Source organism: Microtus ochrogaster, unplaced genomic scaffold (genome assembly GCF_000317375.1).
Source record: "Microtus ochrogaster isolate Prairie Vole_2 unplaced genomic scaffold, MicOch1.0 UNK98, whole genome shotgun sequence".
NCBI classification, from domain to species: Eukaryota; Metazoa; Chordata; class Mammalia; order Rodentia; family Cricetidae; genus Microtus; species Microtus ochrogaster.
Window position 1 is genome coordinate 667,769 of NW_004949196.1, and position 21,894 is coordinate 689,662.

The 21,894-nt window shown below is 52.4% G+C and overlaps 1 protein-coding gene across 2 annotated transcripts in view; it reads right to left on the bottom strand.

Annotated features, from left to right (window-relative positions):
* The window catches only part of Mllt1 (MLLT1, super elongation complex subunit), a 41,885-nt gene extending 19,998 nt beyond the window's left edge, over positions 1 to 21,887 (bottom strand). For both annotated transcript variants that reach the window (XM_013355151.2, XM_005371106.2), the window contains exons 1-3: positions 21,850 to 21,887; positions 13,594 to 13,774; positions 7,194 to 7,276 (exon numbers count right to left, since the gene is read on the bottom strand). In XM_013355151.2, coding sequence (XP_013210605.1) covers positions 7,194 to 7,276; positions 13,594 to 13,774; positions 21,850 to 21,861 — 276 coding nt within the window. In that variant the 5' untranslated portion in view covers positions 21,862 to 21,887. The remainder of the gene's footprint in view (positions 1 to 7,193; positions 7,277 to 13,593; positions 13,775 to 21,849) is intronic.
* Between the last annotated feature and the right edge of the window lie 7 nt (positions 21,888 to 21,894).

Consider the following 21,894-nt stretch of genomic DNA (forward strand, 5'->3'; position numbering starts at 1 on the left):
ACGGAATCCAATGCCCTCTTCTGGCCACCTTGGGTACCAGGCACACATACGGTGCATAGACTGACATGCAAGCAAACACTCAAACACATAAAATGAAATTTTCCCCTCACACAAAAAAGTAGAAATTCTCAAAAGATTCACCATACACAAGAGACTCAGGCAGCTGTCAGGAATTCCCTGGAAACAACAGGCCAGAAGTAACACCTGCATCTCAGTACTGGGCAGGCTGAGGCAGGAGGACAGTGGATTCTAGACCAGCTTGGGACTATAAACATATCCTGACACAGACAAACAGGACCTAGGACCACAAAGCCTCCCTGGCACACCCTACGAAACATACAAAGACAACAGCTCATCCTACTGAGCTCAGCAGGGTAAGAAGAGGGGTGACCACTCCCTAACACAGTTTATGTGACTGGCATCAACCCATATAGAAACCAAGGACACCACAGGAAGCCACCAACTGACACTGCCTATGAACACAGATGCAAGTACCCTGGGAAAACACTAGGTAAACAAGCGGACTCAAGCTCTGAAGACGGTATACATCACACACCCAAGGAGAGGCAGGGGTGCAAGGCAGAGCACACAAAGCCACCTGCAGTGGTGCACTGGGAGACAGGAAGGGAGCAGCCTCAGGGTGGTCTTGATAGTGGCAGAAAAAAAAAGCCTCTGACAAAGTTTAATACCTCTTCATCATGAAAAAGAACTGCACAGGAAGGTAGAGGCAGGTGTGATATAAGCAAGCTGTGTTAGTCCCTGCCACCTCCTCCGTGGTCAGGAAACAGCTCCCACTGAACTGACACAGATGCTGCTGAGGTCCCTGCACTCATAGGTGCTGTGTGCAGACACTGCGCAGGACCATGTGTACAAAGGCAGGAAAAGCTTTTGTTTTTTTAGTTTTAGAACTGGGCTTCCTAATCCAATAGTGGTCATTTACAATGGGCCCATAACAGATGTCCCGCTCAACAGTAACAACTAGAAACTCACCAGAGCAATGAGGAGCTGGCTGTGGATGACAGAAGGACACACAGGAAACCCTATCCATGCACACGCACCTAAGCTCAGCACTAATGGCCCTACTGAAGCGCAGCTGTGGGGCTGTGATGGCTCAGCCAGCTGTCACATCGCCAAGATCTGGAGGTACCCGGGAGGCAGGACTCTGACATGCCCATGCGGACTACCTTGATTAGGAAAAACCTGCCCACTGTGGGAGGTATCACTCCCTGTGCCGAGACCTTGTGCTGTATTAAAATAAACCAAACAGTTCAACAAGATGGTCCCAGAGGTAAAGGTGTTTAGTGCCAAGTCTGAGTTTGATCCCCAGGACCCATATGGTGAAAAGCGAGAATGAATTTTTGTATGTTGAGCCCTGGCCTCCAGGTGAGCATACACACAAAATAAGTAAGCATAATAAAATGTATGCACATAAAAATGAAGTTGGGCATGATGGCATAAGCCATTGATCTCAGCACACCAGAGACAGACTCATCTCTGTGAATGGAAGGCCAGCCGGGGTCTGATCTACATAGCGAGCTCCAGGCCAGCCAGGGCTACATAGTGAGACCTTGTCTCAAAAAAACAAATAAGTGGGAAAACACACTGTCCCTGGAGGGTGGGGGTTCCACAGGTGAACACGTTTCCAGGCATGTGTGAAGCCCAGTCTCCTTGACCAGCACCAAATTAGTCCACAAGTGAAACTTGTGTAGCGTTCAGGGTCGGCTTCTGTACTGTCTGGTTTTGTGTCAACTTGACACAAGCTAAAGTCATCAGAAGACGGAGCCTCAGCTGAGGAAATACCTCCATGACATCCATGAGAAATGTAAGGCATTTTCTCATTTAGTGATCAATACAGGAGGGCTCAGCCCATGTTGGGTCCTGGGTTCTATAAGAAAGCAGGCTAAGCAAGCAAGCCATGGAGAACAAACCAGTAAGCAGCACCCCTCCATGGTCTCTACATCAGCTCCTGCCCTGTTTAAATTCCCATCCCGACTTCCTTAGATGATGAACAGCAATGCTGAGGTCTAAGCCTAATAAATCCTTTCCTCCCCAGCTTACTTTTTGATCATGGTGTTTTTGTCACAGCAATAGAAACCCTAACTAAAACAGCCTCTATGACCTCAGACAGCAACTGAGTCACAGACCTGATACCACAGTCATTCACACACACAAATATATATATACATATATATGTGTATATATATATATATACACATATATATGTGTATATATATGTATATGAAAAAAACCATGCTTGGTGGTGCACACCTTTAATCCCAGCACTCAGTAGAGAGAGGTAGGTGGATCTGAGTTCAAGGTCAGCCTGGTCTTGAACTCAGAAAAGAAACCTTGTCTTGAAAAAAGCAATCAGATAACCAAATTTCATAGAAAGGTGCGATCTTTGTACATAAGGACACAAATAAGAAAACAACTGCAGACAGAAGAAGACACCTGCCAGCTGCACCAGGCCAGGATACACAAAGAGCTTGTAGCAACAGCAGATCTGAGAATGGAGCATGTTCTCTAAAGTGACCAGAAGATGCCAGCCCTGTGAGCCAATGGGGAATGTCAAGAATCTCAACAAGAGAATCCATCCATCCGTCCGTCCTTGGGGAGGGCCATGGCTTAAATAGAGAGCAGGCATGGCTGAAGCCACACAGACACAGGAAGTCTCATCACAGGTGAAAAGAAAAATGGTGCAACCACCATGAAGGAGCTGGTCACAGAGTGAAGCCAGAACCCAACTCCTCCCGCTCCCCCCACTCCTCCCAGGTCCCTGCCAGTGCTTCCACCAGCATCTCCCAGAACGAACCAGTGCAAGTGTGTAGATGCCACTGTGGCTGTCACGGTCACTCCATTCCCAACAACAGGTGAAAAGCTGCAGGGCTGATCCCCACCTGGGGTCCCATGTCTGTAACTTCCGCAGGACAGCCTGACATGCAACAAACCTGTCTGCTGCCAGTGCCTCTTGACAAATCTCATCCTTTCTGACAACAGGGTGTTTAAGGTAGCCCCTGAGAGTATGCTGAGTGCAGGAGACAGGTGGGATGGACCTCAGGTGTGGCTGGCCACGTGCAAACAGCCAAGGTGCTCTCTACATCCTGATAAACACTGTTAGACTCAGCATGATTCAGGCCAGTCAAGAATGGCGGCTCAGCCACCTCAATGATGTCCACAATCAACAGACATTAAATGAGGGATCTTTAAAGAGGCACATACAAAGTCACCCACTGACCAGAGACAAAAGGGCTGATATGAAAAACGTGGTTTCCCCTGGGACTGACTATCCAGTCTCTAAGTAGAGCTGGCGCTGAAAGCCCTGGAAACACGTGAATAGATGTGCATGGAATGCACCACAAAGGGGCCCTTGCCCACAAACCCATCAGAACCTAAGCTCACAGCCTGAGACCCTGAGAGGTCACTTAGCCACTGTGACACCATCAGTCCTGAGATCCAAGCATAGTATGCCAACCAGAGCCCGTGTTTTTTTCTGCTGTTGTTGAGGCGGGGAGTGCCCCATAATCCCACCTGGCCTCCAAGAACACTGACAACATCCGAGGACCAGGTACATCTGCATGTCATGTGCAGTTCTGCACATCATGTGCAATTCCGCACATCAGGGGTACGGTGGCAGGTAGATCTGAGTGCCTCCAGTGTGTCACCTACACGTCTAGCAGCCACCCAGAGCAAGATGCAAACCACAGCTGTGTGACTGGCATGGCGCCACCCTGAGGCTGGAGATGGTGGAGAATGATGTAGGCCTACAGTCAGGAAGCTCGTGATTGCACTAGGTCCTGGCTCAAAATTTTTCCAGTGTGGTGCTTAACTGACACTCCTCCCCAGCAAACCTCTCCAGGAGAGATCCACAAGGCAATGTGCGAACACAACCTGCAGACCACACTGAGGTCACGGTACTGACCTGCAGACTCAGAGCAGCTCCTCTCCCTGTCTCTCAGCATGCCAATATCTACAGCATGGGTGATGAGGAGGCAGGACCATGCTCAACTTAAGCACTGTTGGTGTGACCACAGCTCAGGCTGCTCCCTCCAGGGGACTCACTCCTGAAGGGACACAATTCCCTGGGCCAGCCTTTGTCCTGGGAGTGTGTGCACAGGCAGGAAACCATCATATAGATGTCCATACAAACTCCAAGAGCCTCACCACTTGAGAGAACCTGTGAGGAGTTAGTCAGAGCCAAGAACTGCCCCAGGACATATGGGGACATTACACTGTATGCATGATCAGCAGCCCAGAGACAACAAGGGGTTCATGACAGCGCCTGACCTGCAGCTCATATGAAGCCCTAGGGATCCCTGAAGAACACTCAGGGACAGAAAATTCAACCACTTGTCTTGCACCTTCCTGAGGTCCCAGGGCAGTACCTCTCCCCTAAGGAAAGGGCTTAGGGACAGAGCTGCCTTGGTTGGTGTGGTTGTGGGGTGAAGCAGACCTGTACACAGGCACCTTGAGCTCTGGGCCCAGAGGGCATGGTGGCACATGAGCAACCAGCTCAGCCTGTACTTCATCACATCTGCGGGCTGCTGGAAGCTTGAGAGCCCCTCCCCAAGGAGCATGAGAAGCAGAGACCAAGCTCATAGTGCAGCCCACCCCATCTTGCTGACACACTTGACCAGCCAGGTGCAGACACAGCTCTGCTTTTGAAGCCCAGGAATGTTCTGGGTGCCACCCAGTGGCCCTGATTCATCCTATCATGGCTAAAGTAACTAAGAAACACCAGGAGTTTGACACTCCCTTTATTTTAAATGGTGCCTGGCACCCTCAGCATGAGGTCTGTCCAAGACACCAGGATACAGACGATAGCCCCACCCTAGGAAGTGCCTCAGATAGACTGGGGGACAGCAACAGGAGAAAACAGCCTCCACCCAGGCCACTGTACAGCGCCCCAGTCCAGGAACTCCGTGTTGTCCCACCCCTGGAAACTGGGAATACCAACAGCATGTAAGGACACAGGGACATATCTGACTACGACCTTGCAATCAGAAAGCCAGACCACTCTGTCCTCTGCCAGCCACAAAGCCAAGACCTTACCCATGCTCAGAGCACTGTGCTTTCCATGGCATGACATGTTCACCACAGTCTCCCAGACTATGAGCACGACAGGCTCTAGAGCAAACCTCTGAGGGCTGTGGGGAGCTGGGTTGGAACAGTGCCTAAGAACCAGAGCCCAGCCATCCCACATGCCTGGCCAGGCAGGGAGATGCCCACAGATGTCACGGACACAAGGCCTATGAGCACAGGGGGCTTACAAACAGCCCTTGTGACTCCAGGACGTGGGAGCCTGTCAGCCCAGAAGTGGTTCAACAGCCCCAGGACAGGCGACAGTCCCCTGGCCCGAGCCTAGACAGTCTCGGAAAGACAGTCGTGTGTGTCCTAATGCTCAATCACTGAGGGCTGCAGGGAGAAACTCACGACCTTGGCTTCATCCCTGCTGCCCCGGCATGGCTGAGACTTGGTGTGCTTACAATCCACTGAAATGGCACTTGGTCCCATGAGGCAGCACACCTGAGCCTGTCCCCAGAAGTCCCTGCCAACAGAATGGTTCGTTGCTACTCTCAAATCTCCTGCAAGCCTGATATAAACAGAATGAAGTGTGATGCTCCCAGATGCGCAACAGGGCCCGGGCAGGCGGCTTCACTGTGAAAGTTCACAAGCATGAGGCTGCTTACTCCTGAGCCTGAAAACTGGGAGACAGACAATGCCTGGAGCTCACTGCAGCCAAGCTAGAGAGGCCATTTTCTCACACGGTAGGACGGAGAGCCACTGAGTCTCTGAAGACACACTCTGGCCTCCACATACGCATATGTAAGCATACCCACATACACACTTCAGGAAAACATACTCTCACTGTACCACCATTCAAGGGGTCCACAAGGCATCACAGACCTCCAAACAACTGAAAGAGGGCGTATAAGAAGTTTCACCAGGTGCTTGCTGCCAACCCTGAAGGCCTGAGTTCAAAGCCCCCTGGTAAAAGGAGAGAATCCAATTACCACAAGTTGTCCTCTGGCCTCTAAGTGAGTGCGTGTTTGCACAAGTGTGTACGTGTGTCTCACTAGAGTATGTACACAGAGTAAATACTTATAAGAAATACAGCCGGGCGGTGGTGGTGCACGCCTTTAATCCCAGCACTCGGGAGGCAGAGGCAGGCGGATCTCTGTGAGTTCGAGACCAGCCTGGTCTACAAGAGCTAGTTCCAGGACAGGCTCCAAAACCACAGACAAACCCTGTCTCGAAAAACCAAAAAAAAAAAAAAAAAAAAAGAAATACAGAGAATTATAAGAAAACTGGCACAGCGCAGATTCCCAGCATACAGAGTGAAAACAATGGAGGAAAATGCCTGGGTGCCCTGTGCCACCGCTGGCTGCAGTATGCACTGAGGGAGCAGTACAGATGCAGGCTGTTGAAAATGCACTCATGCTGTGTGCTGCCCTCGCAAAAGAAAAAAAAAAAAAAAAAAAAAAAAAAGTCCCTTTCTGCATGTCCACTACTCTGTGTGCCCCACTCACTCAGGAGCACTGACAAAGCTTCCCCAGCCTCCCCACTTGCCAGTCTAGGGCATTTAGAGAATCAGTAGGTCTGTGCAGGAGAGTGGGGTTCTTTCCTAACTCCATAGCCTCAGGCTCAAAAGGATAGGAAAGTCTTAGTTGAGGGACACACCACACAGCAATTACAAGTTCTCCCCTTGGGTGCTGATAGTCTACAAATTGGTCCCCTACTGAGATTGCTCCTATAGAGTAGCTAAATGTGCTTCCCTGTCACACTGTGTGCATAAACATCTCCCCACCCTGTCCAGCCTCCCTGCTCAGTTGCATTCATATCTCCCCCCCACCCCCAGGCTGCAATTTCTGTTTCTCTGAGTCCCGCCCAGTTCACTGGACTGGAGATTGCTGTGTCCTTCTTCATTCCCACTCTGCTCCCTTAGATCAGGTGGCCTAAGATCCACTTGCTCCTCTGGGCTGATAGGGACTGAAGCTCGCTCAACCTCCGGTTTTGCTTCTGCTTTTCTTCCTGTCAGTGTCCCCCTAGGCAGTGTGGGCTGGGATCATGATCCTTGCCTCAGCCTCTGAGCTAGGCTGACAGGTGCTTGCCCCTAACCCCATTTCTTTCATACACTGTCCTGCTCCACCCATAGTCACAGGTACTTCCCACCCCCCACCCACCCAGTCTCTCACCTTGTTTTTGAAGTACACTTCGATGAGCATGATGAAGCCTGCATAGCCCGATTCCTCCACTTTGTAGGGGGGCTCCTTGCATACTGTAAAGAGAATAAAAATCTTTCATCAGCCCACCACAGCCCCTCCAAGCCCTCAGGCTGCTCTGCAGGAGACCTGGCTCCAGGGACAATGGCGCTCCAGGCCAGGGCTTCTGGGAAATGACAGGGCAGAGTGGGGTCAGGAAGAAGGCAAGGCAGGGTCTCTGCATGGTCAACAGAGGGCACATCCAGTGATAAGCACCTTGGCACCAGGAATGCCAGGCAAGGGGCTCAGGGGCACCTCCCCAAGATCCTCAGACACACCAGCCTGAAAAGCCTGCTCTACTGTCTACCCAGTCTCCATTCACCCTGCCCACATGAGGCTGCTCAAAGACAGCAGTCATGGAAGCAAAAGAGAAAGGAGAAAGGAAGATGAAGGGGGACAGGGAGCCGGCAGGAGTCAGAAGGAGATGACAATGACCTTCTACACTTTGTGTGACTGTGGAGACTTAGCAAGACCTATGGGGCTTAGGGACCCCTGAAGGCAAAACTGGGCAGACAGCTATGCATGGGACCCAGACAGGCAACTGCAAGGGCTGGGCTAGCCTGTGGCTCCTCAGGACTGGAGCTGCAGGGCAGGCATGGGACAGGCAGGCCCAAGACTCCCTTCTCCTCCTCTGCCATGGCTGGGCTGTGCAGCACACTCACTGTTTCCACCAGGGTTACCCTGTTTCCCTGCCCTAGCAGTAGCTTGGGGACACCTGCACCAGCACTTCCTGGGGACAACACATGAGTCACTACAGCCACAAAGCAATGCCTATGCTTGTTCACTCATTCTCCATTCACCATGGTGTTCCTGGGGTAGAGGGGCTAGGACAATGTCAGACGGGCCACTGCAGCAACCACCACCCCTGCTTTTTCCTGGGAGAGCAGCATCTTTGAACTGACGGAGGTGGAGAGTGTGGCCCAATTCCTGGTTCCCACTATGTCTGGCTTCCATTCCCCATGCAGGCTTCCTGCTGGAGATACCTTGGCCTCCTGGTGCCTGAACTGTTCTTCCTAGTGTCCTCAGTCTTGAAGCACCACATCCACTGTTTCTCCTAGTGTCCCCAGTCTTGGTGCCTGTCCCCCCACTGTTTCTCCTGAGGTCCTCAGTCCTGGCTCCCCCCATCCCCCCAATTCAAGGCCACCAGGCTGTTCTCTGGTCAACTTCCAAACATGCCAACAGCTCCAGATGGGCCCACGGTGCACTAAGTGCTGCAGGTAGGGTTTCTTTGCTGTTACCCACCCCTGCATTGTCTAGCACCAGGTCCTGCTGGGCAGCTTCTGCTCAATCAGCCAACAAACCAATCAACCTATCACCTGAATCCTGCACCTGGCTCCCCTTCATGGTACCCACTGTGGCTCTCTACCAACCCAGGGGCCACCTCCTGGCTCCAGCTACCTGCAAGGTACTTCACCACTCTTAGACTCTCCAAAGATAGGCACTGGTTCCTAGGTCCCAGTCCTACCGAGCAAGCAATGGCCAAAAGCCACCCCCGCCCCCACACACACACAGAGCTCAGTACTGTGTTCCTCACACACTGGGCGTAAATCTTGCTCCATCCCTCCAAGTCACAAGCTGCTTTGCTTTAGTCTTATCTCTAGGACTCTCCACAGACAGCAGTTCAGAAAGCACCACCATGTGCCGCTGGCTAAGGCAAGCCAGTCTCTCCACATCTTCCTAAGAAAAACAAACCAGACTCTCCACTGCCCAATCCACTGACAGTCTGAAAGCTTCAGAGCACTTCTCAATGAGGTCTGTGTCAAGATGGAGGGCAGAGAAGAAAAGTCCTGTTACCTGCTGAGAACAACCCTTTTCTTTCTTTTGGTTTTTTGAGACTGGGTTTCTCTAGCTTTGGAGCCTGTCCTGGAACTAGCTCTTGTAGACTAGGCTGGCCTCAAACTCACAAAGATCTGCCTGCCTCTACCCTGAGTGCTGTGATTAAAGGCGTGCGCCACCACCGCCCGGCTGGAACAATTCTTTTCTACACTATGAATATATATTACTCTCATTGGTTAAAATAAAAAGCAGACAGGAGAGTAGATGGGCAGGAAGTTAGGCAGGAAAGTCAACTGGGATGGGAAGGAGAGTGGAGTCAAGAGAGATGCCAGTCAGCCGCACAGGAAGCAGACATGCTAGAAGACAAGTAAAGACAGGAGCCACGTGGCAATATGTAGGTTAATAGAAACAAGTTCAGCGATAAGAGCTAGTTAGTTATAAGCCTAAGCTATTCAGCCGATCAGTGGTTATTTGGGACTGGGCAGTCAGGACAGGAAAATATCCATTTACAGTCACCACTGAGCCTCATCCCTACCCACATACTCTAACCCCAACACCTTTCAACAGGACCTTTAGGTTTTGTGTATGAAAGGCCATGTCCCAGCAGGAGAGGTCTGGGTTCCCAGGGTCTCTGACCTCCAGGTCACTAGCTGCTCAGGGGGAATCTCTCCAAGTTTTTCACATCTCAGCCCACCCACATAAAGGAAGAAGCCCTCCTGTGTGTCTAAGGTTCCGAAAAGACCTCACACCCTCCTCCAGTGTCCAGCAGAGACAGACAGGGCTCTGCAGGGACTCCCTGTGCCACAAAATCTCACAAGGCAAAAAGGAAACTGAAATCTGGACTAGCAAGATGACTCAGAAGGAAAAGGAGCCTGCCATGGAACTGACCTAGAACCCACATGGTAGAAGAGAAAACACTGTCTTCTAACTTCACACAGGCACCATGAGCACCCCTCCCCCAATACACACAAAAGAAATTAATCAACGTATTTTTTTTATTTTTTTATTTTTTTTAGGAGCTGGAGAAATGACAGATCTTGCAGAGAATCCCAGTTCAGTTCCCAGCACCCTCACAACTACCTTTAATTCCTGCTCCAGGGGATTCAATGCCTTCTTCTGGCCTAATGGAGCACCTGCACTCTGGTACACACACACATACGCACACACACAGAATGAGAAATGTAAAACTGGTAAAATATTTAAAGAATACAATGTTAAAGATGAGTAAATTCAATGAAGCTGCTTGGGCACGAAGTGAGCAGGAGCAGCAGAGCCCAGGTGACTGACAGCTGTTTGTTAAGTACATGGCAGGCACTACAGCATGAAAGCCAGTGAGCAGGAGCAGGGGTTAGGGCTGGGCTCCTCAGTCAACCATGAGTGCGAACCAGAAGGAAGCAGGTGGGATTGCCAGGCAAAGTGGGCATGGCTAAAACATGAGCCTGGCTGCCCTGGAATGAGAGGAGGTTCCTAGAGCTCAAGTGGAGAGTGCTAGGCTGTGCTGTGCTAGGCTGTGCTGGGTTAGGCTGTGTTGTGCTGTGCTGTGCTAGGTTGTGCTGGGCTGTGTGGTAGGCTGTGCTGTGCTCCCAGCACAGCATTCTAGGACAGAGGAGTCAGAAGTACAAGTTCAAGGTCATTCTCAGCTACAAACTGGAAGTCAGTTTAGGCTGGGGTACAAGACCCTGACTCAAGAAAATTAAAAAAAATCATGAACCAGGCAGTGGTGGCTCATGCTGATTGCCACAAAGTTTGAAGCCAAGTTGTGTGACACAGTGACTTCCTATCTCAACAGGTTGGGCCTGGCTCACTTGGTAGTCTTTACCCAAGGAGCATAAAGCCCTGGGCTCCACAACCCGGGTGTGGCAGTCTGGTGTATTCCCGTCAGTCACCACAGCAATCCAACAGCAGAGGCAGGCAGAGCAAGAGTTCAAGGTCATCTTCAGCTGCAGGGCTAGTTCAAGGCTCAAGAAAAAAAAAAAAAAAACTAACAATAAAGGTCCAACCTCACCAGCACGGTGTGGCTGGGTGGTAATGGCCTTTCCAGTGAGCCAAGGCTTGTGGTCACTGGGCTGACTAGGAACAACCTCCTCATTAAAAGTCCCCCAAGGTCCCAGAGTGGGAGGGGCGCAGAGGTGGAGGGCACAGAGGAACTTCTTGTGCGGGAGGCCTGAGGGTAGTTACAGAGCACCACAAACTCTACAGGATGAAGGGAGGGCAGACAAATACACCCAGGGAAAAAGCAAGTCCAGGCCAGAGAAGATGTCACTGCGGGGCAGGGTGGGGCACCTGTGACTCCAGCACTCAGAAGGCTCAAGGAACCACAAATGATGAAAAGCACCTGCGTTCTGACCCTGCAATGACCTCAAGTGCTCTCACTTCAAGTCAGAGGTGATGTCCAGAGAACAACCAGCTGACCCTACCCTGAGCCCGATCCGTAGTCAGAGCTGCAATCTGTACAATCAGCCTCACTATCCACCCCCCCCCACTCTGGAAGGGGGAAGCGCATGAGTGTAGAACCATGATGGGGTAAGGGGAAGCCCCCCCAAGAGTACTGTGGAGGTTCCTAGAGAGACAAGTCTATATCACAGGTCCTCAGCCACCAGCCAAAGCTGACAGGGAAAAGAGGCCATGTGTACTCAGTACACTGTGGAGGACTCAGGTCTCTGCAGATGCCAGTCCCACAGACAGGGCAATTGATGTGAGCTTGGCACTGGGCACAAGCAGGACTAGCCTAGATAGCAACACAGGGCCTCATCGTATAGTCCAGGCATATCCATCAATGCATGACCCTCTAGAGTACAGAGGCTGCAGGGAATGCATCACTGCAGCCAGCTGACCTCACTTTAAAACACAGGTTGACAGGCAGCTTGCACCGCTGAGCTGACTGCTCACCTATGAGGGCTGTCAGGAGGTAGGTGCCCGGCTGACATGTCCACGAACACCGCTATGCGAGGCAGCCATGCCTGCTATGTTCTAAGATGGAGGAAACCAAGGTGCTGGGGGACGATGAGGGAAGCAGACAGGTGGATGGCCGTGTGGCTAGGTAGATGGCTAGAAGGATGGATGGGTGGGCAGGCGGGTAGGGATGGGGGATAGCTGTGTGGCTGGGTAGGGGAGCAAGTAGATGGCTAGGATGGGTGGGTGGGGAGAGTGGTGACAAATGTGTGGGTGTGGGTGGGCGATGGAATGGTAAGTGGCAGGCAGGTCAGTAGATAGTACCTGAAGAGAAGGAAAAAGAAAGGCAGGTAGAAATAGAGAAGATGAGCACAGGGGGAGAATTATGACAGACAGCACAAAGTCAGAAAAAGAAAAAATAGTAAAGCAGAAAAAAGAAACCCCCACTGCCCTTAGAAGTGCTTGGCCCCAAGCATAACCTTCAATGTGACATCCGTCACCCACTGCGGGCCCATAGTCAATATCCATGAGCTACAGTCCACATAGCAATGTCCGGGAACAGCTCTCTCCATCTGAATAGATCTTCACTACAGAAAAGCATTCTGTCCATTACTAACACACCCAAGAAAACAGTATTTGTTGGTAGCTGATCCCCCTCAGTGAGGAGCCCTGCATAGAATCCAACATCCTTGGAGTTGGGTTGTAACCCAGCTGTAAGCACCCACCTGAAGTGCAAACCTGTGTTCCACCATCACACAGCACAAAAAAGAAAAGTGCTATGCACTGCAGGACAGGAGCGTGCTCAGCTTGAGACTCAGCAGCGCGGAAGGCAACCCAGCCTACACACACATACTTGATAGAAACCATCTGCCAAAGTCTGCCAGGACGACTTTCCACAGAAAAGTCACCTTTAATCACAAACCCCAACAGACTGTCCCAACAGAAATGTGGAGAAGAGTGATGGGAAGCAGGTGCCGCAGCCTCAGTGAAATGGTACCAGAAAGAGATGCATGTGCAAGGACAGTAGATATAGGAGTGCCTGTAATCCTACCCTAAAGAGTATACGATTTTTATTGAAAATAGATTCTTTCATACATTATATTCTGATTAGTTTCCCCTCCCCCAACCCCTCTCAGATCCCCACAACGTCCCCACCCACCCAAATCCACATCCTTTCTTCCCCTTTTTCATTAGAATACAAACAGGCATCTAAAAGCAACAATACAAAATAAAACAAAAACAAGCCAGAATAGAAAAAAGCAAACAGTAAGAAAAAAAAGGAGCTAAAGAGAAAGCACAAGAAATAGTTGCAGATGCTGAGACATACATGTTCACACACAGAGAAATCCCACAAGTAACATAAGCCAAAGATCTGCATGGGGGGGACCCAAAGCACTGTAAGATAAAGGGAAAAAAAACCCTCCCAAAATACTACTGAGTTCATTTTGTGTTGGCCATCTACTGCTGGGCATGGGGCTGCCCTTAAGAGTGGTTTGTCTACCCAGCAAGACCCTCAGAATCCTTAAACCATAACCCTGACTGCTTCTGGCCTGGGCTGGTTCTTGGCTATTCCAGTTCCCATGAGTGGGCGGAGCAGTCACTAGTCCCACCACCAGGCTGGAACTGGAGGGGCACTGGTAGGGAGGACCAAGGAAAGGGCACTCACCACGCTTGGGTTTGGGGAAACTGTCATGCAGTCGGAAGATGACCTTCTCCACGAAGTGCTGGATGTCACACTGCTCAGGGCCACGTACGAAGACCATCCAGTCATGGGTGAAGCCCTCAGTGGTGGGCTTCTTGCGCAGCTGGGCACGGTGCCCCAGCTCTAACTTCACCTGGACAGTGCACTGAGGGGGAGAGAGAGAGAGAGGCAGGGCCAGGTCAGCATGGAGGCAGAGTTACACACTGCTACCCTGCACTCTGGCCTCCGGGACACTGTCAATGCTGGCTGTGGGAGCTTCTGTGTGCTTCCAGGATGCAAATACACATGTACTACACTCTCAACATAAGAAAGGGCGCAGGTCCTGGCTCCTCCCACCAGCACAGCAGCTGTGGCCCCTTCAACTCCATGGACATCCCAGCGGATTCATCACTAAGAGGACAGAAAGGTCCTCTCCACAGGGCAGTTTTCCCTGGTCACCTCCCACAGGCTCTGTGTCCCCTGCTGACCACTTGGACCTCACAGAGCACAGCTAGGTCCTCAGCTAAAGGGCCCACGGTGCTGGCCTAGCCAGCACAGCAGCTTCTGAGGGAGCACTCTCATTCTCCCCACTCCTGAGGGTGTATGACACGGGATCCTGAAACCCCAGGTGGCTCAGGCCAGCCCTAAAGTAAATGCAAAGACACTAAACTCCAAGAGATTCTCAACACAAGGGCAGGGCCACCTCCAATGTCTAGAATGTCTGCAACACGGAAAACCCTCTCTAGACACATTATGTGTGCACACGTGCGTGTATGTGTGTGAGTGGTGTGCACAGGCCCAAAGTTGACGCTGGTTTCTTCCCCACCATTCCCCACCTTATACATCGATGAAGGGCCTCTTGCCTGAGCCAAGAGCATGTTTGTCTGGCTATTACATGTTGCTAGTTTGCTCAGGTGGTCTTAGTTTTTAAAACCCTGACATAAGCCAGAGTCTTCTGAACAGGGAAGTTCAATTGAGAAAAGGCTTCTATTGGATTGGCCTGTGGTGTTTCTTGATTAATGATTGACATGTGAGCGCCCAGTCCACCATGGGCAGGTGGTCCTGGGACATATAAAAAAGCAGAACTAAGGAAAGCACGGGGAACAGGCATCAATTTCCCTCCGAGATGGGCTGTGATTGTGCGGTTGGCAAAATCAACCCTTCCTTTCCTGCCCCAGCTATCTTTGGCCATGGTGTTTACCCCAGCAACAGAAAGCCGGACGAACAGGCCATGAGACCTCTGCCTCCCCAGCGCTGGTCTGCCTTTGATATGAGTGCTGGGAGCTCAACTCCACCTTCATACTTGCACAGTGAGTGTTTTAGCCAATGAGCTATCTCCTCAGCCTTTTTACGTCTTTAATGTAGTGTATGGGCATAGGTGGGTGAACATGTGTGTATACATGGAGGTAGTGGACGGCTTTGAACGACACCTCAGCAATACTATTTACCTTTTTTAAGATCTATTTTTACTTTATTTACGTGTTTATCTGTGTATCTGTGTGTGCAGGGCTAGGGATCGGGGGAGGTCAGAAGAGGGAACCAGGTCCCCTAGAACTGCTGTTATAGGTGTTTGTGAGTCATCCTGAGGATGCTGGGAACCCAACTCCAGCCTTCTGCAGCAGTAGTAAGTGCTCTTAACAACTGAGTTTCTCCAGCCCCCCAAGGCTGGAATCACGAATACACACTACATCTAGTTTTTACTCTTTATTGAGTCACCCCTTCAGCCCAAAGAGAACTTTCTTTTTTTTTTGGAGGGGGGGTGGTGTGTACTGGGTATTGAACAGAGGCTTTAATGCATGATAGGCAAGCACTGTATCACTGGGCTACAGCACCAGGCGCTCCCTAGACATTGATTTTTGAGACAGGGTCTCACTATGGAACCCTGGCTAGCCCAGAACCTGCCCTGTACACCAGACTTGGATGCAGGGCTGAGACTTAAGGTATGTACCACCATGCTCCACCCTAGCCTTCTCCCTCCACTCACCACCAGCTAGGTCAGATAGGTTTCTCTATGTAGCCCTGACTGTCCTGGAACTCACCCTTTATACCAGGCTAGCCCTGAACTCAGAGCTCCTCCTCCCTCTTGAATGCTGAGATTATAATCATGTGCTATCACTACCAGCTATCCTAGGCTTCTATTTATTTATACATTTATTATTTTGGTTTTCCAAAACAGGGTTTCTGGAACTCACTCTGTGACCAGACTGGCCTCAAACTCAGAGGTCCGCCTGCGGGGATTGAAGGTATGCACCACCACACCCATCTTTACTCCAGCCTTTTTTTTTTTTTAAAGACAAGGTCTCACAAAGCAGCCCAGGCTGGCCTTGAATTCCCCACCCTTCTGCTGCTGAGAGCTGGGATCTCTTTCTCTCCTGTCTCACCCCCACAGTCACCCAGGCTAAGCTGGCTTGCTAAGTGCTCTACCTAGATAAGCAAGACAATCGGGCAGGAGGTCCAGGCTGCCTGCCAGGAACTCCACACACTGGTCTCTGCTAGCCCTCTCCAGGGGCCCAGACCCTAGAGGTCCCACCTATGCCCCAACTCCTCTCCCAACACCTGACCACATAGCCCTCCAGAATCTGTGGACTCAGATCTCTGCCAAGACAAGCATCCTTTGGTTTCTTATGAAAAACTCCATGGTTCTAGGTCTATTGGAGGGCTGGCAAGAGGGCAGGCAGGTAGGAGATGCGAGGGAGTGAGTAAAGGCGGGGCCACCTGAAAGACGTGCTCGACCACAAATGGTGAGTGGGGCAGAGGCTGGAGAAAGGGAACGGAGGACTGGCAGGAGAAAGCAGCTGGACCTAAGCGCAGAGACCTATCTCTGGGACAAGGGGCAGGGCTGCAACTCTGCAAGGAGGGGAGAGCAAGTACTGGGGACATCCAGGGGAACTACACATCAACTCCTAGACAAACATAGCTGGGTCCGGTGCCTGCCAGTGACTCAGCAGAGAACCAGCCTGTGTTACATGGATGCCTGTGTGGACACACTGAGCACAGGATGGAGAATGTTCAACCTGACTCTGGAGCAATACTGCCAGCACCCCAGCCATTTGTGATCAATAGGGCCACTGCTGGCTGGAGGCTCCCTGGACTCCTAAACACTGGTGACCCTACTCTCCGAGCCACTTTGGAATTTCGGTCTGCTGTGGGCCTGTCTCCCTCAATCTACAACTTGCAGTTGAGCCCTGGGCCAGCTGTCTGACAGTACTGTGGTGACATGGGGTTCCCAGTTGGGTCACAGCACAGGCAGCACAGTGGCTACTGCGAAAGAACAAATGACCACAGTTCCATCGGAGCTGGGGACACAGACGCCAGAACTTCACGGCACAAGCCAAAGTAAACAGGAGGTTTCAAGGCTGTGGTAGACTGTGCCCAAAGCACTGGTTGGCGACAGTGATGCCCAAGGGGCCGGTGTCAACTGGGGCCACAACACCCCTAGCCAAGGAGGCCACAGTCTGGACCAGCAGCGTCCCAGTCTCCCATACCTAACCATCTTTGTCCTTCCTGAGCTGGACCCTGAGAGGCCACAACTTTCCAAAAATAGTGGTAGTGGGACAGCACAGGACCTGTAACACTAACATGAGAAAGGAACTTGAAGCTGCAGCAGCTTGAGCTGAGCCCCAGCCACCCAGGGCCATTATCGCACAGGCCCCTCCTTGCTGTCCTCTACCTGGAACCCTTGAGCCCAGCAGAAGCAGAGCCACACTTGAGCAAAGCGAGCAGCTGGTTCTCCAGGAGCGGTGCTGATGCAAGCGGCACTCCCACAGCCAGCACAGCTCTCCTCACGCTGCCTTGCCCTAGAAGGTCCTCCACACTGTGAGCACTTGTTGCATGGATGCCTCTGCACAACCCAGAACTGGGAACTAAAGTGACCCTGCTGCCTGCACCCAGGAAACTCAGGACCTGCCCAGGAAAGTGTCACCCATCCTGCTGCTGGAGATCAGAAGCCAAGGGATGCAGTGGCCTGAAGGCTCAGAGTGCTATCTGGGGACAGTTAAGCTCGGGCTGGAGGCTTCATGCTGCCAAGCCAACTGGCAGAGGGCATTCAGATCTAGAATCCCAATCCAGCCACCACGCAACCAGCATGTGGGGCTTTCCTGAGAGAAACTGCTCTCTCTAGGTGTGGATGGGCAAAGGGCCAAAATATCGCATTTCATAGGTCTGTGTGATTCCAAATCCATCCATCCATCCATCCATCTATTCACCCACCATACATTCACATATCCTCCAATCCACCCATCCACCTACCAATCCATTCACCCACCCACCCACCCACACATCAACCCACCGTATCCACCCATCTGTCTTCTCCCACCTATCTACTTCTATCACACCCAAACACCCAGCCCAGCTGGGGCCCAGGAGGCAGTCATTAGCTGTTAATTTTCCTATAGGCTTTCACCAGATTTCTGAAGGGAATTCTTTGTAACAAATGCCCTTTCCTCTGGGAATTCACATGTTACCCTATGGTGTAATTACACCTATCACCTGGCTCCTGGAGCCAGTACCTTGGTATGTACCTGGCTCTCCCCTTTAATAAGAAAAAACGTCAGGCCCGCCCCATAGCAAGGTCCACACACAGATGGGGAAGGAGCCAGAACCCAGACCTAGGACCCCACAGAGCATCGGTGACACAAGACCAAGTCAACTGAACTCTCTAGAACCTTGTCCCTCTAATCTCAGACAGGGCTCCGGGGGAAGCAGGTGCCATAAGATGATCACTAAAGTGAAAAGCACCGGACTAAAAGACAAGATGAGTCTGGAGGACAGCCAAAAATAAATAAATAAATAAATAAATAAATAAATAAATAAATAAATAAATCTAATCAGTAGCTCTGGCCCCATGCGCCAACCACTGTCACCCCTTCTGAAAGGGCACAAGGCTCAAGACAGAGGGACGAGAAGAGGCTGGGAAGGAAGAGGTGTGCTGTCCACATGGATATGCCCGGTACTGAAGACAGATGGGGAGTGTCCACAACACTAGGACAGACACCATGTGTCTCCTAGGGATGTGGACAACAGCCCTGGGCAGGGGTGTTTCAACTGTCGGCAATCCCAGTCCAGGCCCCTCACCCCTGCAAAGCAGAGTAAGAAAGCCTGAGACTAGCTTCAGAGGACCAGGGATGTGGCTCCAGCTCCAGCACCTTATCCACAGCCTCCTATGGAAAGGCAGTAACACTCAGGACATCAGGAAAAGATGCTGGCTCCAACTGTCCCAACCTCCCCACCTGAGCCAAGTCTCTGCTCCTGGTGTGCAGCACAGCCAGGCTGTGGGCCTGTGTGCCACCTGCGGATACACTACACCCCTTCTGAGGCCAGGCCTGTGACTCTGGGAAGGGGGCTCCCAGGTTCTTTGGGGATCAGGAACACTGGATGCTGACACCCTCTCTAGCTGTCTGCTGGGGAATCCCACTGGACTCTCAGACCCTTCCCATTTTCCAGCATTGTACCCAACAAACCAATTCCATTCCATCCATCCCCAAGGTGAGTAGCAGTCCTGGCCATGGCCTTGCTCAGCACAGAAATCCAATACAACAGACAGCACTGGAGGGGACAGGGTGGCACGAAGGAAACATCTCAGACACTTTCCCGGCCTTCCTATCCATAAGGGAAGCAAGAAGCCCAGAGGAAAAAGCAAACTACGACTTATGTGCTTGCCTCTGCAGAGACCTCAGAGTCAGCACCCAGGGTCCAGCCCACTGCTTCCCTGCAGGGTACAGCCCTGGATGGAGGGAGGCTGAGACTCTACCTGTGCACCTGCACTCCCCACACAGGTCTCCCAGCTGCAATGGGGGCAGCTGCTGGGTTCTCTGGAGCTGGCAGAGAAGGAAGGGCAGATGACATTGCAGACCAACAACCCAGCTCAGCGCCACCAGAGCATTTCCGAAGGCAGGGTCCTGTCTGGACAGCCTCCGGGATGGCGAGGTGCTCAGTCATGGTGGCTGCCTGGGACCTGAAGTCTCAATTTTTCACGTTACTTGGCTAAAAGCTAAAAGCAGCTACAGTCACAGCTGAGCTCAGGCTGAGAGGAACCTTTTCCCCACTGCCCCTGAGACTGCCACCTTTACTCAGCATCCCAGCCATGAAGTGACAGCACCCAGCACATCACAGAGGGAATGGCCTCCAATCTCTGGTGGAGACTCTGGTAGGGACAGAGGCCATGCCCTGCACTTTTGAGTGCAGAGGGTGCTGAAAGGACAGAGACTTTGCATGTGGTTCAATCAAGGAAGAGCCCAGGTAGCAAGCAGGCTTGCAAAGCAGTATGCCTGTTGGCTAGCAGAAAGCCAAACACACCAGATCCAAGAGTGATGGCACCTGCGACCTGCCCATGGATAGTGGGACACAGGAAGGTCCCTGGCCCATGCACCTGAAACTACATAGCCACATGGCCAAACCAGACAAAGCCGCCTCCATGGCGCCAGCAGTCAGGAATGCCCCAACCTGCCCTTGCGAACAGCAGAGGAAGCCATCAGCTACCACCCCCACAGCCCCATACCTTCCCAGGACGAGCGCCCCTGAAAACTCGGGCTTGGGAAGGAAGGGGGAGATGTGACCCTGGTGGGAATAATTTGAAGATGGGGAGGAGCTCACTTGGTGAGATCTGGATGATACGGGCACAGGGGCCAGAAGGGACTCAGGAACCAACAGCAGCGCTGGTTACCAAGTGGGAGGGCTGCCAGTGGCCTGGGGAATCCACCTGTGGCTAAAGCGATGGGAGTGTGAGGGGAGGGGTGGGGTAGGGGGAAGGAAAGATGGTACAGCACGGCTGGCGGAGATCACAGTCAGATGGAGGCCAAAGCTGCACTAGGATCACTGGACAGTCTTAAAACAGGTCCAGGAGCAATGGTGGCCAAACCCAAGGGACGTAACAGGAGTCTTAGGGGTCTGAAGAGCTTGTGGGGTACCAGATCAGAGCAGAGACTGCCCTTGGTCTGTGTCTGAAGGAAGGTGCCACCCTTCAGCACTGGGCACAGAGGAGGGTGGGCAGCAGGGTGGGTCAATGGGGCAGCAGAAGTCAGTTCCCGGAGGCAGTCATGTGCACAGGGGTAGGAGAGCAGGGGCAGGCCATGCAGAAGAATGGGGACGTGGCCTGAAGTAGTATCTCAGTTGGGAGCGGGTCTAACTGGGGCGAGAAACATTCAAAACATTTGGGGCCAACTGGTACACAAGTACCTGTTTGGGGGTTCATGGAGTTTGGGAAGCCTTAGGGCCACAGGTTCAGGAAGAATTCCCTCTGCAGAGGGAGGACCAGATATGGGGTGTGTGGCATGTAAGGGTATGAAAGGTGATTTGGGCAGACCGAGAGTTCCTGGACACTTTACTCAAGTCTCCACAGGTTCAGAGCCACGCTGGGACGCCAGAGGCTGGAAGTTCCACTGGAGCTCTGAGACATGTTTCCAAGGGTTCTGGGCCAGACAAGGGTGCCAGGGGCTGTGGGATGCACTGGAATTCTCTGAGGGGAGTTTGCCTAGGTTTTGATCCACAGGAACTGTGAGTACCCTGGGGTTCCCAGACAGCCTGGGTGGCTCTGGAATTTTGATGGACGCCAAAGGATTCCTGAGGATTCTGAACCAAAATAGGACCCCTAAGGTGCTGTGGGTGGCTATAGGGTTCCAAGTCTTCCTGGAGAGTTGTGGACCCGGCGGGGGAATCCCCAGGGTGCTATGGTAGCACTAAAGCTCCAAGGGGGAATCCCAAAGGGTTCCGAACAGGCTGGGATGTCCAGGGTGCTAAAGCCCTGGGATCCTGAGAGGCTCCTCGGGAGTCTGTGTGTACACTGGAGTTCTAAGGCATACCTCCGGGACCTCTGAAACGAAATGGAGTTTCCCAGAGTGCTGAAGCCCTGAGGTCCGGAGTGGTGCCCAAGGGGTTCTAAAGGGTGTCTCAGGGGGCTCTGGGCCAGGCTGTGTTGCCCAAGATGCCGTGGCGGCTCCAGAGCGATGTAGATTCCCCACTCAAGAAAAGGGTTTTCCGGGGTGGAGTGGATGTCACTGGGGTGCTGGAATGCCCCCAGGGGGTTCCGTAGCAGACCTGGGGTCGCGGTGGGGGAGGGGCGCGTGGGGTCGCGATGGGGGAAGGGCGCCCCGATATGGCGATGGGGAAGGGTCGTCCCGGGGTCGCGGTGAAGGGGGGAGGGGAGAATCGGGCCGTGCACGCGCACATCGAGCGCGCGCGGGACTGTGTGCGCGCAGGGCCGGCTGCCGCGCCACGGGAGGCCGGTCCCGGGCGGCGGCTTCTCACCTGATTGTCCATGGCTGGCGCCCGCCCCGCCCCCGGACCCGCGTC